The 17,095-nt window shown below is 42.7% G+C and overlaps 2 protein-coding genes across 5 annotated transcripts; both read right to left on the bottom strand.

Moving 5' to 3' along the window:
* Positions 1-625: 625 nt before the first annotated feature.
* gp1bb (glycoprotein Ib platelet subunit beta) lies at positions 626-3,995 on the bottom strand. Its single transcript, XM_010876521.3, has 2 exons — positions 3,318-3,995; positions 626-1,354 (listed from the first exon to the last, which is right to left on the bottom strand). The coding sequence occupies exons 1-2, from the start codon at positions 3,337-3,339 to the stop codon at positions 699-701; spliced, it is 678 nt and encodes a 225-aa protein (XP_010874823.1). The 5' UTR covers positions 3,340-3,995; the 3' UTR covers positions 626-698.
* Positions 3,996-4,088: 93 nt separating this feature from the next.
* sept5a (septin 5a) lies at positions 4,089-15,690 on the bottom strand. 4 transcript variants are annotated; one of them, XM_010876519.5, is made up of 12 exons: positions 15,556-15,690; positions 15,385-15,398; positions 7,853-7,943; positions 7,652-7,738; positions 7,446-7,569; positions 7,154-7,288; positions 6,765-6,882; positions 6,460-6,561; positions 6,265-6,361; positions 5,785-5,920; positions 5,480-5,582; positions 4,089-5,316 (listed from the first exon to the last, which is right to left on the bottom strand). In XM_010876519.5, exons 1-12 carry the CDS (start codon positions 15,599-15,601, stop codon positions 5,251-5,253), a joined length of 1,119 nt encoding a protein of 372 aa, XP_010874821.1. In that variant the 5' UTR covers positions 15,602-15,690; the 3' UTR covers positions 4,089-5,250. The 4 variants fall into 4 exon arrangements, with proteins under 4 accessions (XP_010874821.1, XP_010874822.1, XP_010874820.1 ...); XM_010876520.5 differs by lacking the exons at positions 15,385-15,398; positions 15,556-15,690 and adding an exon at positions 9,540-9,572; XM_010876518.5 differs by lacking the exons at positions 15,385-15,398; positions 15,556-15,690 and adding an exon at positions 8,996-9,386.
* Between the last annotated feature and the right edge of the window lie 1,405 nt (positions 15,691-17,095).

Below are 17,095 nucleotides of genomic sequence, written 5' to 3'. Positions count from 1 at the left end.
AGTTGAAACAATATTTGTAGAGCACACAAGCTGTACAACACATGATAAATAGATTTATATATTCCCCGCTTTTATGTTAATGTCTTGTCTTTCAATGGAAGCCGACAGCCTGCTTGTCAGTAACAATTCTATTAGGCGACATTTATCACAATCAAATCAATATATATTTCCAATATAATTTTTTATTGGCTGAATTAGGAATGACATGAGAACTATCAATCAAAATATACAAACATTTATCACAAATGCATAGAAATGGGGTCACATGATAACATTTTAAGGATGTGCTATGGATCTTTAACAGATGTGTTTTGTTTGTTGTTTTGTTAAGCTAAAAATATTACAAATACCTGTTCTAAAACAATCATATAATATGGCAGTTTTTAATGTTAAATTCTTAGCGTAATTTGTTTTATTGAGTGATTCTAACATCCTAACAGTTTTATTGAGTGATAAGAATAAGTATATTTACAGAATACTTCTATTTTGCCTTGTTTCTTGTCTTGTGAAAGTCTCTGTAATCTCCGGTCTCCAGTGAACTTAACAATTCCTTTTCTCCTTGTCCACGTTATCTTACCACAGACCAGAGAGGCGCTCCTTCCCTTCACTGCTCACCAGCTATATTCCTACAACAGCCTCCACTCAGCCTTTCGCTGTCACCTCCGACTCCTTGGTCAGCAGGCCCTTCCCTCTCCTGGTCAGATGCTGCTGTCCTTCAGGGTCTCATATTCTGAATACTCAAGTCCATCCCCCCCAGCGAAACTCTCCTCTGTGGTCCTTCGGGCCTCGCGGGACAGTGTCTCAAACCTCCTCAGGAACACGACCACAGCAGCCAACAGCCCCGCCTGCACCGTCACAAACACAAACAGACAGACCTGGGAGGCCAGAGCTAGGTCACAGTACCAGTAGTGACAGGACTGCAGCACCTCCTCCTCAGCCAGGTACACCACCAGCCTCCCCCGCAGGCCGGGAGGGAAACTGCACGTGACGTTTCGGTGGCCGGTGAAGTCGTCTGGTTGTTTGAGCAGCCAGGCACGCAGATAGAGCACGCCGCAGTCACACGTCCAGGAGTTCCCATGAAGAGAGACGGAGCGCAGGGAGGAAAGGGAGTCCAACAGCCCATTGGGTAACATGGTCAGCTGGTTGTCGTGGAGAAGGAGCGTGGTGGTGGTAGATGGGAATATGGAGGGCAAGGAGGAGGTGGTGAGTAGGCGACCACTGCAGTCCACTTGATCACCGTGACAGGAGCAGGACGCTGGACAGCCTGGTGACCCTGTAACCCTCTCCACTATCACCAAGAGGAAGAGCAGCCCTAGGAGTCGGGTCAGAGATGACTGGATCCCCCTCAACATCACTGTGGGGAGAGGGAGGAGGTACAATTGTTACAGTGGAAGGGTGGTCTAATATTCTAAGGCTCACAGAGATAAATAATACTATGTACACATGTAATCTAAACCCCGTTTCCAAAGAAGTTGGGACAGGGGCATGTTTACCACTGTGTTACATCGCCTCTTCTTTAAAAAAAATTTTTTTTTAGTTTTGAAATTGAAATGTTCTCACATTCTTGCTTGATATAGAATTTCAACTGCTCAACTTTTTGGGGTCTCCTTTGCTGTATTTGTCATTTCATAATGTGCCAAATGTTTTCAATAAGGGACAGGTCTAGGCTGCAGGCAGGCCAGTTTAGCACCCAGACTCTTTTACTACAGAGCCGTGCTGTTGTAATTCTTTTAGAATGTGGTTTGGCATTGTCTTGCTGAAATAAGCAAGGACTTCCCTGAAAAAGAAGTCATCTGGATGGGAGCATATGTTGCTCCAAAACCAGTGTATATTGTTTAACTTTAATGGTGCCTTCACAGAAGTCACCCATGCCATGTGCACTGGTGCACACCCATTCCATCACGGATGCTGGCTTTTGAACTGTGTTGATAACAAGCAAGATGGTCTCTCTCTTCTTTAGCCTGGCGGATGAGGCGTCCATGATTCACAAAAATTATTTCACATTTTGATTCATCAGACCACAGGACAGTTTTCCACTTCGCCTCAGTCCATCTTAAATGATCTCGGGCCCAGAGAAGGCGACAGCGTTTTTCTGGATCTTGTTTATATATGTTTTTTTCTGTGCATGGTAGAGTTTTAATTTGCATTTGTGGATGCGGCGACGTACTGTGTTCACAGACATTAGTTTTCAGAAGTGTTCCTGAGCCCATACAGTGATTTCCACTTCAGAATCGTGTCTGTTTTTAATGCAGTGCCTACTCAGGGCTCCAATGATCACGGCTGTGATCAATATTGGTTTCGGCCTTGTCCCTTGCAACATGGAGATTTCTCCAGATTCTCTGAATCTTTTAATGGTATTATGTACCGTAGATGAGGACATGCCCAAACTCTTTGCATTCTTTGTTGAGAAACATTATTCTTAAATTGTTGCACTATTAAATTGTTGCACTATATGAGTGTTGAACCTCTCTCCATCTTTACTTCTGAAAGACTCATCCTCTCTGGGATGCTTTTGTTTTTACCCAATCATGTTTCCAATTACCTAATAAGTTGTGATGTTCCACCAGATTTTTTTTTTAGCATTACACAGCTTTTCCAGTCTTTTGTTGCCCCTGTCCCAGCTTTTTTGAAGATGTTGCTGGCATCAAATTCAAAGTGGGCATATACAACTCCGGAAAAAATTAAGAGACCCCTGCACCTTTTTCTTTCCTTTCCAAATAGTTTTGAGTGAGGAAGAGAAGCGTTCAATTTGCAGTGGTCTCTTAATTTAAACCCTTATGTTCCTCACTCAAAACCTTCCTTTTCAACTTTTTTGGAAATGAAAGAAAAAGGTGCAGTGGTTTCTTAATTTTTTCTAGAGTTGTATTTTTCAAGAAACATATAATATTGTCATTGTTCTATTTTCTAATAATCCTAGGGTTTAAATGATTTGCACATCATTGCATTCTGTTTTTCTTTACATTTCACACAGCGTCCCAACATTTTTGAAAACGGGATTGTATGTAATAAAAATAAAAACGACTAGGTCCTGTACTGGTAAGAAACTGAAACTACAATCAGTTAATGTTAATGTCTGATGTTATAAGCCTGATATAATACAATACATAGACTGAACGACTACATAACCTTTAATTACAATAACATGGCAGTTACATGTCACAGCTATTGTCAAATTATGAAAAGTATTGTATTAGGCAGAAATGTTTGTCAATTATTATAACAAAACGTTTTTTGAAATCAAAGACCATTCTCAAACGATACAGAGTCTGGTCACAGAAGGTGTAATGTTCCTGGTATGGTCAGGATAAGTGTCTTACCTTCCCCGTTGAGTTTGGTCATAGCAGGAGTGGTTGGTAAGTCTGTGTTACTTCTAGCTCAGAGGCATTACATAGTAAGTCACAGCTGGCCAGCACTGATAAAGCACCCTGACACTAATGCATAAACGCGTGCGCGCACACACACACACACACACACTCTCTCTCTCTTCTGATAGAAGGAAGGAAGCATATATTTATTTCATGACAGCAGCTTTTAATTCCTTGTCATTGTCCATAGTCTCTTGTCCGAGAAGCCTGATGTATGCTTAATGGGGGATCTTAATACAAGGTTATTGGACCATGTCATGGCATCTCCAGCAGTGTTTCACCATACTATTTAGCACATACCACTGTGTGCCTCCTATCGCTCTGGACATTACCCAGAATAACTGTCCCCTTAAAGGTTCACCATTCTTTGGTCACGAGCCAGGGAGAACGGTTTAACAGGGATGTTAGGTTATCCATTTCCCAAAGCGACTGTACTTGAGCTGCTGCAAAATCCTGGTCATCGTTCAGCTCCATACTGTCACTTGGGTTAGTGATGGATCTGACACTTTTGGCCACTGGGGAAATGAAGCTGGAGGAGATAAGTTTTGACTCTGCACTTTATGGGCTGCCTATCTCATTGGCCTCATAAATGCCCCCCCCCCCACAGTGCCCTTAGGAGTCTGGTGAAAAGTAGTTTCACTATGAAAGGAAAACCATACTGCTTTTAGTGACACTGACAACTAGAAACGACTTTGTATTTGGGAAAGAATACAGCTGGAGGAATAATGGAGCAATGCTGTTTATTTTTCATCACAACCTGGTCACTAGTTCCACCACGCGCTCTGAGCACTTAGCACTATAAAAGCCACCATCCACATTCTGTACAACACAGCCAGAGGACAGAATACATAGGACGCACGCACACACGCACGGACGCACGCACGCACGCACACGCGCCATACTGGACAGAAACATACACAGTCCTGTAGCTGCTCTTAACAGTTGGCCTTGGTTTACCATCACATAGTGGGATTGAGGCGTAGTTCATAATGCATTTCTTTAAACAAGACAACCGCATTGCATAATGTGAAAGGGTGGATATGTAGCTGTAGGCGGTTATGAGGGACCTTTGCATACTTGCACATGCACCACTTATCTCTCAGTAGCTACCCTTTCATTAGCCTGGTCTGTCAATAGCTCTCAATTCACTGCATGGTGAGCAACTGGCACCGAAGACACTGTCCACCTGACCTGTAGGCTGCAAAACACTATTATAGAAAATGAAAGGAGAAAGGGGTTTCCAATTTCTCACCAAGTTCCATTTGGACACCAGCGGAAATAAGGTGTTCCGGCTTTTGTTCAGTAGGTAGTCTGTTACTATGTATTCACCATGATGAAAACTACAAGAAATGCCACAAAAAAAGGGAAAACAGACTCTCACAGTTTCAAAGCAGAATGAGGTTCTCCTAACTCACTCACTCACATGCTCTCAACATAAACAAGTTTCACACCTTAACATCATTAATATCACTGTTTTACAAAACATTTTGTTATGTGTATTCATAACCTTACAGAATATCCCAAAAGTATTCAGCATATTTATAAATTAGATACATACAACAGCTCATTTAAATTACATTTTTATATTGTCATATATTATTAGGCGCGTTAATTATATTAATGGGGTTCAAATGAAGGTACAGTAAAAAAATTGATAAACTTCAGATGTATCCTTGCAGGACATACCAAATATACAAAGCACCATAAAAACAAATGTCAAATGGATTTCCAGCTCTTGACCCCCCCCCCCCCATTCCCCAATTCAAACACACTGCTGATTATATCAGTAAGTATCATGTTGTCACATAAGTTTAGTTTACAAGTCGCTCATTTCTGAAGTTGTGGTTTTAGTTCACTGTCTGGCCAGTAGATGGGGCTGTAGGGGTCACTGCTCCTTCCCATCATGTATCTGCTGCTGCATTTTATTCAACATCTCCTGCATCCTCGCCAACTGGGTGTGGGGTGGGGGTGGGGTTGGTGAGAGAGAATACGGGAGCAAAGGAGAAAAACAGAAGGATTAAAAGTGGGAAAATAATTTCAGTATTTTCTACCACACCTTTTTATAATGTGGACTCTGTATGTGTGATGTCACCCAAAATGCCATATAAGTTTACCTCTTCATCTTTCATCTTAATGAGACGGTCTGTTTCCACATCGGGGGTGGCCAGAGGCAGGATGGGGATTGGACTCTCCATGCGGTTGTCCTGCGTCAGTTTGCTGAGGTGAAAACACACCGGGAACATGAATATAGACTACTACAGAAGGTCATGTGGTGGAGGTAAACAAAACTTCAGATCAAAATGTAAAATTCAGTAGTCTCTTAACTTCCTGTTGTAATTCTATTTGAATTGTTGCTGAATTGTAGAAATAATTACAATTGTTTCTATTTCTGAATATTTCTTTTTTCCAATACACACACCTGGTCATCTCCTGTATACACTGGGCTCTGTAGTTCTCATAGTGCACGTCACAGGTCACGTCTTTCAGGTCGTGCATGTGAGAGCGAATCAACATGTTCCTCAGCTTCACAAAGTCACAGTGAGACTGGTTCTCCACTGAAACACAAACACAGTGAAATTATACTCACATGATTTCCTTAGACTACATCGTCTGTTGTATTCACCAACATGGACGCCAGTTTTTCCTTGACCATGTGACCTGAGCAAGAAAACTCCTGAGTTTGTCATAATGCATCAGCGTAGAAACATTAGAGTAGCTTGGACTTTATTCAGTAGGGCTGGGAATTGATGCCACATTCGTTATGATACTGTACTTAGATTTTACATCAAAAAGTCTTGAGTTCCAGTAATGTTCCCTTGATAATATGATATATGTATAACATGTCATTTGACAAAGCCCTGAGTAACATTTCTATCGGTCCTCCAGTGCTGTCACCAACCTTCCACGATCCCCCAGGGGTACAGCCTCCCTCTCACCCTCTGACCCCTGGCCTCAACGACTGTGTTACTGCCGATCACTGCAAATGGACAGCACTCCTACACACACACACACAATGGACAAAGTATGGTCGAGTTGACAGGATTCTTATTTGGTTTTTACTTTTCCTAACATTCAGGCCCCTGTTGGGTCTCACCTTCAGCTCCTTGTCCAGCTGTTTGAACTCTTCGTCCTCATCCGAGTCACACTCTGGGAACTGGTAGACCTTAATGCCAAACCTATCAATCTCCTCCCGGACCTAGGTACGCACACACACACACGTACACAAACACGCCACACCACATTTCACTTGCTAAGACGTTGTTTTTGATGGAAGCACCAAAGTTGCGACTGATTGAACACATTGAAATGATTTCAACTTCCTAAGGTTTCTGCATCCAACCTTGATATAACGTGGCTGTTGCTTTAGTATGTGCAGTCTGCCATCTCTGGTGGACTCACTCTGTCTTTGAGTTTCTTGATCTCGTTGGGAGTGAGACAGTCAGACTTGGCGATGAGAGGAACCACATTCACCTTCTCATGGAGAGCCTTCATGAACTCAACATCTACTGGGCGCAATCTGCGAGGGATGGAAGGAGACAGACCTGCTCAGTGTGTGTGGGTGGTTGTGTGTTTTTGCATTTGACTAACCTAGCGGTAACTAAGGATCCCCGCAGGGACAGTAAAACAACAAAACAGTTGCCTTGTGAGAACAATTTGCTAGTCCCCACTAGAAAAAAGGTTAATTCCATGTAATTGGGATAGGTTTAGGGTAAAAGTTGAGTTTTGGGGTTTGTGATTAGGCTTAGGGAAAGTAAGATTTCTGAATGGTGATGGTTTTTGTGCGTTACCCGTGTCCAAACGGTGGTATGAAGTACAGGCAGCAGTGGACTCTGTTGTCCTGGATGTTCTTCCTGTTCAGCCCACTCTCATCTCTGAAGTACTGCTCAAACTGCTGCTCAATGTAGTCTGTGATTGGCCTCCAGCTACACAAAAACACACACACACACACAAACAATCATGGCTTAAAGTAGCAACATGCAAGATTCACTGCGGTCATCATTTCTTCCATTTGAGATCAATCTTCTAACCCAGTAACGTTTGTGTCTATAGATTTAGAGGAGGACCAGAGAGATATCTCACCATTCGTTGTTATTGACAGCATCTCCAAAGCCTGGTGTGTCTACAATGGTCAGTTTGAGCTTAACTCCTTTCTCTTCAATGTCCACTGTGTGCTTAATGATCTCCACTGTCTGGTTGATTCGCTCTGAAAGAGGGGAAGCTGGGATGAGATGGCTTTTTTGTTGGCTGTGGTTGACCATTTGGATGTGTGTTTGTGTGATACTCACCCTCAGCGTTCAGTAATTTCCTGTCCTTGTACAAGTCTGTCAGGAACAGACTGTTGACCAGAGTAGATTTACCCAGACCCGATTCTCCTACAACATGACATTCACAGACAGTCACCAACACATTCAGTCACAGGTCATAAACACTGACACTGTCAAAATGACTGAACACACACAAAATACTAAAGCAGTGTTTTCACTAACCAGCCACCATGAGGGTGAAGTCAAATCCCTTCTTCACTGACTTCCTGTGCACCTGGTTAGGGAGGGTGGCAAACCCCACATACTGCTTCTCCTGAGAGACAGACAGATGGAGAGAGAGACAGGAGAGAGGCGAAGAGAGAGAGAGAGAGACAGGAGAGGCAGAAAGAGAGAGAGAGAGCCTAAGTAGCATAAACAACCATAGATTATTGTGAATGAGATCTTAACCAAAATGCAAAAGGGTTGAGTGCAAAGATTTCCATTGAAAGGAAAATCCAGTTGAAATATAAAGTCAACACAAGCCACTGCTACAGTTAGACTATGGGCCAATCCCTTGACAATAGGAGGGGGGAAATACATTGATAACATTCCATTTATGGCCTCTAAGACCGGGTGCTGTGCTTCTTCTACAGACACACACAGACAAAGAAAGAGAAAACTAAACCCGTTCTGTGACTTTCCCGGCACCATCTCCTTATGACTCCATTCAAACATCATCCACAGCTTCTCGTTCCTCAGGCCAGACATACAGTACTGAAGACCTCCCCCCTCACAACCCCATGGCCCGAGTCTGGCAGCCAACCCAGAGACACAGAGGCTGTATTGACCAGTCCTGAATGGTCCTTTAACCTCCCAACACACAGGCCAAAGAAATACCCAGTTAGGGTCTATTATTAGCTGTCATAACCCGTCATAAGCATTTCCGACAGCCTCTGGGACACAGCTGAACCAACCCCACACAGACAGAGAATGCGGACATTTTGCAATCGATGAGTAATCAGATAAATATGTGTTTTACCTTGAGGGTGTGTTTGGGAGCCAATATCCCACAGACAAAACAGGCAACAAGTCCATGAATGCATCAGGACGTGACTCAAGACAACAGAATGTTCTGCTCATCTCTACACCAACATGACATGTTAAAGAGAGGACAATAATGTTCTGCTCATCTCTACACCAACATGACATTGTTAAAGAGAGGACAACAATGTTCTACTCACCTCTACACCAACAGGACATTGTTAAAGAGAGGACAACAAAAATGTTCTGTTCTTCTCTACACTAAAATGACAGAAAAAGGAGTTTCTATCAGTTTGCTAATGTGTGTGTGTTTCTCTTCTCTCCTGCCATGTTCCAGTTCTTTACCTTCTGCCTGGCAGTTCTGACTCGAGGGCACAGCAAGCGTTCCACTAGTTTCTCCTGCAGCATGATAGCATCCATGCCAATCCAACACCACAGCAACAAGGAAAATGTTTCTCCACTCAAGGCACAGCAACCTTTTCACATGAAGCTAAATGCTTCTCTAGTTCTTTCTAGACACCCCCCCCCCTAGCCTGGTGTCAATACACACTCCTCCTTCCTGGTTTCTCCCTCACTGTGTCTTTGTTCCTTCTCTCCCTTTGTTTCCACTCCTCTCTCTCCAGTGCCTCTGTTCTGACAGGTGTGGAGGAATTCTGATAGAGAGAGAGAGAGAGAGAAGACAGAGCTGGGGTGACAGGCGGAAATAAAATGAGAGAGGGAGAGGTAGCGAGAAGTAGTCGTTTAAGGGAGGATGCAAAGGAGGGAGAAGAGAGAGGGAATACAAGACCCTCATTCATTCAGCCGTGTTCCTCCCTTTTCCACCGTAAGGAAAAGAAAGCAATGACTGCTACAGTAACGACCTGATGCCGAGACAGACAGACCGACATACCAACCCATATCGGACCATAATGGTGGTCTGTTGTAAAGAATGGCACAGAACCACAGCAGAGGCACAAGCCCTGGAACTCTTGTGTGGTTCTGAGGAGTTGTACGGTAACCTGGTCACATAGCTTAGCCAGCCCTGGGATCCCAACAACTGGTTGAATGAAGAGCCCGGGCCACGTCTAGGAGTGTAACGCTGGGAGGGGCCCAGCCGCTGCCCAGTCTTAACAGGAAGACACACGCAGAGTGTTAAGAGAAGCCAGGAACTGGAGAGAAGATCCAGTCTTTCTCAAGGGGTGAGGCAGTCGAAGGGAGTGTGGGGGAGGGGTGGAGCTGGGGGCAGTATGAAGTGTGGGGTGGTGGGGTACGGGATGGAGAATCCAGATAGCAGAGACAGGCCGAGAGAGTGTGGTGAGAGCTGAGTGTGTGTGTAAAGGGGGGAATAGACCTTCTGAATAGACCAGATGTCCTATAGTGACATTACAATAGCTCTTTCTGGCCCCTCCTCTCACTGGCCAGCTGTCTCACTGGTCTCTGGTGAGACACAACAGGTTCAAAATACATCTAAACATAGACACACGCTGACATCACTGGACTGACAGTGTCACTACTGGTCAATCCTTAGAAAGATCCACATTCTGGAGATGATAACCTGTCATTCTGTTTGTCCTGTGCAGTCCTTCAGGGAGGTGCCTAGAATTCATGCTTAAGTTAACTTTTATAGAATACAACCACGGGTGTTCACCTCGATACAATTCATGCTCTATCGTCAAATACTTGCTGTCCAATCAAATCCCAATCTACAGACTGTGTCATGGTCACGTTGGCTAATCAAAGTGCACAAGTCATCATAGGTGGACACGCTTAGTTGTTAGAAAACTTTGGGTGGTTGTATTCAATACATTTTTGTTGATTATTAAAACTAGGATTTCAAGATCACGGCAAGATTTCATAATACTGTAGGCATCCAGGCCAAGCCTTTCTGCTGTTCCACGCTGTTCTTCCAACTAGGAAGTCACATGGGTCAAGGCTTGTGAGGGCATGCTCACCTGACAACCTCAGAGCTTGAGTGAGTCGCTAGACAGCAACGACTGCTGAAAACACAGCTTTCAGATGGAGAGGTAAAATGATTCGCCGATTCATAATGAATCATACCAACAGTTCCTGGGGTTCTAGCAAAGGGGGGCACACATTGGTTTAAGTGAAGAGGGAAAAGTGCCCCCTACTGGCACTCCAACACTAATTCAAGCAACATCTGATCTCTCATACAGGGACCCACCCTGCTTAACTATAGAGGTATGCCAGTGCTATGCTGCTTGCAAAAGAGAGAGAAAAACAGAGATAGACCGAGTTGGAAGTGAGAAAGGCATAGATCTATTTAAAGTAATTGGCAATCATACTAGAAATTTCTGTAGCATCCAACCTCATATTACTGGACTCTTACAGTAGCACCTAGGTCATCGGCACATGTTCTATCAGAACTGGGTAATGACACACAAAAATAACACAAACCAAATAAAATCCTGAGGAAATAAAATGCTAACTATTTCACACACTGGACATAATCAACTAAAATGAGAGGAAATTGGAATGCCACATTGCCCTAACCAGAGAGTATACAGTGGCAGCATACCAGCTCATTGGGACTGATCCAAAATGAGCCAAAACCTGGACTCTGTGCGTAGTGAGCATAGCCCTGCTATTGAGAGATGGTGACCCTGGCTCTTGGGACAAGACAGACTGTGTACACTGCCCACTAAATGAGATGGAAATGGAGCTGTGCTTCCTAACCTCCTGACAAATATATGACCAGAATAAAGAGAGCTATATCCCAGAGGTCACGTAAACCCTCTAAGAATTTGAAAACAAAACAAAAACATATTGGTAAACTCACATTTCTATTAGGCAAAATACTGCACTGTGCAATCATAGAAGTAAGCCTTAAAAAAGGCAAACAGAGAAGCACAAACATTGTAAACATAAATATGTATCAGTTTATGTTCTACTCATACTTTAAGTACATGCAAATTTTTCATGGGGACACAAATGATATAACATTTCACATTTCTATATAATTTGTCATGTGTATGCATACTTACTGTGACTTTCAGATTGGTTATTTCCCTTTTGTATATTATTATTATTTTATTTATATTTTTCTAATTTACCCATTTATTTTGCATGCTAATGAAGCCCACTCTAAAATTATCTGAGAGAGAAAGAGTGAAAATAAAGGGGGCTTTGGGGTTTTGGATGAGGACCACGTGCTTCTGCATCCTTCATTCCATCGTCCTTTAAAGTAATCACTGATCATCAGAATCAAACCTCATTACATCACATAAACGTCCCTCCTCCAACTGACAACAGCTATCAGACACACACAGAGACACACACACACACAGACACCCCCCCCCTGTTGGATCCAGAAGCAGTGATCCAGATATCAGTCAGTCACAGTCAGTTGCATTGATCTAATTGTTTACTGTTGTGGCCTTTCAGGAAGTGCCTATGAAAAGGCCACAGCAATAAACTACAAGCCTGTTACAACACACACACACACACACACACACACACACACACAAAAACACATAGAAAGATAAAAACACACACTCCCAAAGCATTTCAAAAGAAGAGAGGAGAAGATTCTGGGATGTAGATCTTAAGAGACGTGACCTTTCCTGATTACATTGTAGTCCTATCCAGGCGTTCATGCATGTCTTTACACACACTCAAAGATATAGATTAAATGTGTAATGTTTATCGGTTCATGTTCTTAACCCTGGTTTGTTATGTACATAACCCTGGTTTGTTATGTACATAACCCTAGTTTGTTATGTACATAACCCTGGTTTGTTATGTATGCTGAAAAAGGTCATGAAGTGCGATATGAGGAATCAATCCGAATAAGAAATCCAATAACGCTTAGATAAGGGCTACACCTGCCATGTGAGCGAGGCACTGCTTAGACAGCGCTCTGTCCAGAGCTAATTTAGCAAACAATCAAAAGAGCAGATCACATAACCAGAACCCTTGGGTTTGGTCCATATGCACACACGACACAGGGCATTTGAAAAGCAGAAAGAACGTCAATGCAAAGGTGCTATAGGACATGGTCATGACCTTAGGTGTAAGTACAGAAGGGGTTAACCAATAACGAGTGGATCTCCACTATGTATTTGATATAATCGGCCTAAGCAACCACAAGCCCCCGAAAACAGCACATCCAGATCTCGTTCCATTAACTTCATTCTCGTGAAAAAGCTCTGGCCCAACTAAAGGAACTTCAAGGTGTTCCCAATGGAATACTTTAAGGGAATTATTCCCATCTGTGTCCCTACAAAATGAAGCCTGCCAAGGTATAACCACATGGACAGTAAAGCTGCCGTATTCAGCTGTATTGAGGTTGTTTGCGTGTGAAAGTGCAATTCCCCATAGTGTTATACTCAGTGACAGACAAAAAGAGAACATTCTTTCTCTGTGCTGCACGTAGGTATTCTCCATGGTGTCAAATATTGGTGAATTACAAGAACACTATGCTTCCTTCAAACCACTCGGAGTGGAGACTTATTTACTTTTTACTTTCAGTTCTGTCTACTAATTTTAAACAGCAGTCAAAAAGAATACCACAGCCAATTCTAACACTGTTGGGTAAGTAATAATGAGAAACATCATCACTCCACTATTACCATTCTGAAAATAACCCTGCAAAAAATCGACAAAATCCATCTGATGGAGATCCAGTCCTCTAAAGCTCTTTATCACTTTTATTAGGATTGAACTCCTAAATCTAATCCAATCTCAACTTATCAAGGTCATCCAAACTTAAAAATGGGTTTGGAATCCTTGTATCTGGGTCAGGCATGGGCTATTTCAAAAACTATTTAAATGCATACCAAAAGGCTTTAGGAGACATGCCAAGCTGTACAGGGAGAAGGAATCCTGGGGTTACAGATAAAACACAACTTTTCTCTTCATATGTTTGGTCATGAACTCACACACACACATGCACACACACACACACACGATCATTGGCATTGCATCAGCATGACATAATGTCATGAGGTGTGAGAGAACATACACATTCATTTCAGATTAAGAACAAAGACAAACTCACAGAACACAGGTGAACACATGCCTTTTCCATTAGATGCTAAAAGCAATTCAATCTAGCAGAGTATGTGGTAGGTACAGATCTTTGGTATGCTAGTAGAAACATGGTATAAAATCTATGCACACTTGGTGCTTCCTACATAAAGTGTCATCTCCAACTATCCTCTGATGATGTCCCCAATACAAAGATGAACTGGTAACCCCAGGGGTTCCCTTGTCTAAATGCTTGCCCCAGCCTAGCAGCTGTTCTTCACAACAGAAGAGAGGAAGGGTCCCATCTGTGATTGCAACTAGCAGTACTAAAGAGAATGTGTGTGTGTGTGTGCACTCACATGGGTGTGCGTAAGACAGTGTGTATGTCCATGGCACGAGTGCGGTTTGAGGCCAGAAAAGTCAGAATCAATGTTTATCATATTACCATTCCCTGATGCATGACTCGTTGCTCTAGACCACATTACCATGACAACCATGTATGTGAGTTGGATGGGCTGGCAAAATCTGCAAAATGTTTCCTACATTGTCAGAACCTCTGTGGTGTGTGGGTTGGATTCATGTTGTAGGTAGATAAGGTGATGAGTAATGATTTTATGATATAGACTTGAGAAACCTGCCTGGTGAGCGGACTTTCAGTTCAAACTGAAAGGAGAAGTGCAATAAGAAGCAGTAGTGAAAATCCTCTCTCCCTGTCTGGTTAGTCCCACTCCCTGTCCATAGAACCACTCCCCCCAAGCACCCAACCAGGTTAGGCAGGTAGTGTGAGTGGGCGTGCTTACTATGCTATGGCAACAGACACTGCTTAGATATCTCCAATTCATTCCAGCGGACAGCCAGTATAAAAGCCTCTCAGCAACAGAAAAGCTTAGCTACTGTGAATGTAGCTAAACAGGGTCACAGTAATTATGACTAACAGAACAGCATCCAAAGCGTCTGTCGTCATGCGAATGCCCCTAAAGCCAGAAGACAGAGGAGACTCATACACCTGAGAGGAAGTCAACACGTCTCCAATGACTATAAGCAGCCACCAAGCTCCAAGAACACACCCAGACATCGCTCAAGATAATCTAGCAAATCTGAATGAATGAATGGGAGCTCCTGTGGCATATATATAGACAAGGAAACCTGTATTTACTATATTAAATCATTTTGGGGATATGGATTTGTAATGTACTGAGAAAAGACACTGAGTTTGATCGGTCATAATTAATAGCTAGTCATTAGTCCCACTACACCAATAACTACAGAGAGAGAAGGTCGCTATCACACCCACAACTGGGAAAGCCTGCTGAAATGGATGGATGGATCAATGGATGGATGGATCGATGGGTAGGTGGGCGGCCGGATGGAAGGATGGATGCCCGAGTATGAGGAGCCCTGGATACTACTAGATTCGTGCGCATCCTGTGTCCGCATGGTAAATCTAATCCTTCTGGCGTAGTGATGCTCACTCTACCCAGTAATGCGGTGGCATAACAACAACTGTAATCTTCAGGGCATCGGAATGATGATGACGCTCACGTGTACTAGATCTAGGCCTATGCATATGCGTATGGCTAAATATATCTAGCACATAGCCCATGAGGCCATACGAAACCAATTGAGGGAAAAGGGAGTGTATCCTGTGTCGGTTAACATGCTTGATATGAATTCTACATATCATATCATTGCATTTAGGCCTACACCAATATGCACAGCACATTACAATTGTGTATATTTAAAACATAAAAATGGAAACAGCACCATACCTCCGTCGTCTCGTCTATTGGTCATTGTGAAGGATGGGGGATGAAACGCAGGTGGAAGGATGCAGAACGACGCCCATAGAGGAATAGGAGAGACCGACAGAGACAATTATTGAAACGGAGGGCGTTATAAGTGCTTTTATGTATAATCTTTATTATTATCAGTATGCTTACCGGTTTTAACCGGGATCCGGCTCTTGTATCGGATGCTGGTCGTCATCTTCGCCACTCCTCCCTCAGTCTAGCTACAGAACAGACTGGTCGAAAACGCACGCGCCCGCTGTCTCCGCGCTACCACTACAGTTAGACAGGTTGGGTGAAGAGCGTTGCAACGTCGCGCAGAGCCCCGCCCTCCTCTGTGGTACCCAATCGTCGATGAAGAGGTTTCTTACAATCATTATGATCCATTGTGTAGCTACAATAACCCATGACGAATGCTAATCAAACTCACTAATGTTTTAATCATTCATTGTTCAACATCCAGACGTCCACCGAGTGCAAGGGAGAATAAAACGTTTACTTTTTTGTTATCCATGGATCCTTGACACAAATCGACAGCATTTTTTATTAAAAAAATATTGCTACACCAACAGAAACTAATTTGGAGTTTTCAGTTTGACTGAGTTTGTGTTTGATTGAGTTCTAGACTGCCTGCCAAATGAAACATAAGTCATCTGAAGAAAACACTCGCACTACAAATGTGTTTCTGCAAACTTTATTCCTGAAAAAGTAGTACAAAAATGGAGACACTACACAAAAGTTCTGAAGCAGTCAGGTTAAAGGGGATGGTTAAACCAATAATAAAATAAAATATTGGATTTCTTACCCATGTGCAATCTATAGACAAGGTATGAGAGCAATCCATACTTCAGTTTAGTTTCCCTGGCACAGTTACCAAATTCTAGTGAATTAGCATTTATTGCACAAATCCCATCCAAGACCAGGTTCTGATGTTAAAAATGTCCATGCATCATGATAAAGTCAAACCAAGTTCCGACAATTCAGTTTGAAGCTCAACAAAAGCACTTAGGGATGATTTGAACATGTGTGTGTAAATTAATAATCAGTGAAATTTTTTGACACAAATGCTAACACATTTCCATTAGGAAACACTGCCAGGGTAACTAAATCCAAGAGTAGATTGCAGTCAAACTTTCTCCACAGAGTGCCCTTTTGTAATTTGGGTGACCTAGCCTTTTAATGCCTCAGGCTCAAACAGACACATCTGAGGACCAACCTAAGCTGACACAGACACATTACTGAGACACACCAGTGCCTCACTGATTGACAACAGCACTCCTAAACATGAATGAAACATTGCTAAACACAGAGAGAGGCATTAGTATGTTCACTCGTCCCTATGAGACCGTCAGTAGCCTAGAACTGGGCTGGCACAGCCACAGTCATGGTGAATCAGAATGTAGTTAGGAATTCAGAGAATGGAATTCAGTTTAATACTGTAAGTTCCAAGGAGTAAGCCAATATGAGAAGAATAATGTGCATACAGTAAATCATTGTGATGAAATTAAAAAACCCTTTTAGGAAAACAAAAAACACTACGATTGCCCATGATGCAATGTACTAGAATGAGTAAACATAAAAGTTAATGTAAGGTTGATGAAGTCATGTCTTTGGAAATACATAAGGCATATTCAAGTTAAGATACATGATATTGTTCTGCATGGTTTGAAAACACTTCAATTAAAACTGTGTA

Source organism: Esox lucius, chromosome 13, assembly GCF_011004845.1.
Source record: "Esox lucius isolate fEsoLuc1 chromosome 13, fEsoLuc1.pri, whole genome shotgun sequence".
NCBI lineage: Eukaryota > Metazoa > Chordata > Actinopteri > Esociformes > Esocidae > Esox > Esox lucius.
This window is presented reverse-complemented; position numbering and strand designations above follow the sequence as displayed.

Bases quoted from the DNA above. Each gene is read 5' to 3' on its own strand.
- gp1bb (XM_010876521.3), bottom strand. From the start codon at position 3,339: ATGACCAAACTCAACGGGGAAG. The intron at 1,355-3,317 runs GTAAGACACTTA...CTCTCCCCACAG, and splicing joins GACCAAACTCAACGGGGAAG to TGATGTTGAGGGGGATCCAG.
- sept5a (XM_010876518.5), bottom strand. From the start codon at position 9,070: ATGGATGCTATCATGCTGCAGGAGAAACTAGTGGAACGCTTGCTGTGC. The intron at 7,739-7,852 runs GTTAGTGAAAAC...GTCATGTTGTAG, and splicing joins CTTCACCCTCATGGTGGCTG to GAGAATCGGGTCTGGGTAAA. The intron at 5,583-5,784 runs GTGTGTGTATTG...TTTTCACCTCAG, and splicing joins TGTATACAGGAGATGACCAG to CAAACTGACGCAGGACAACC.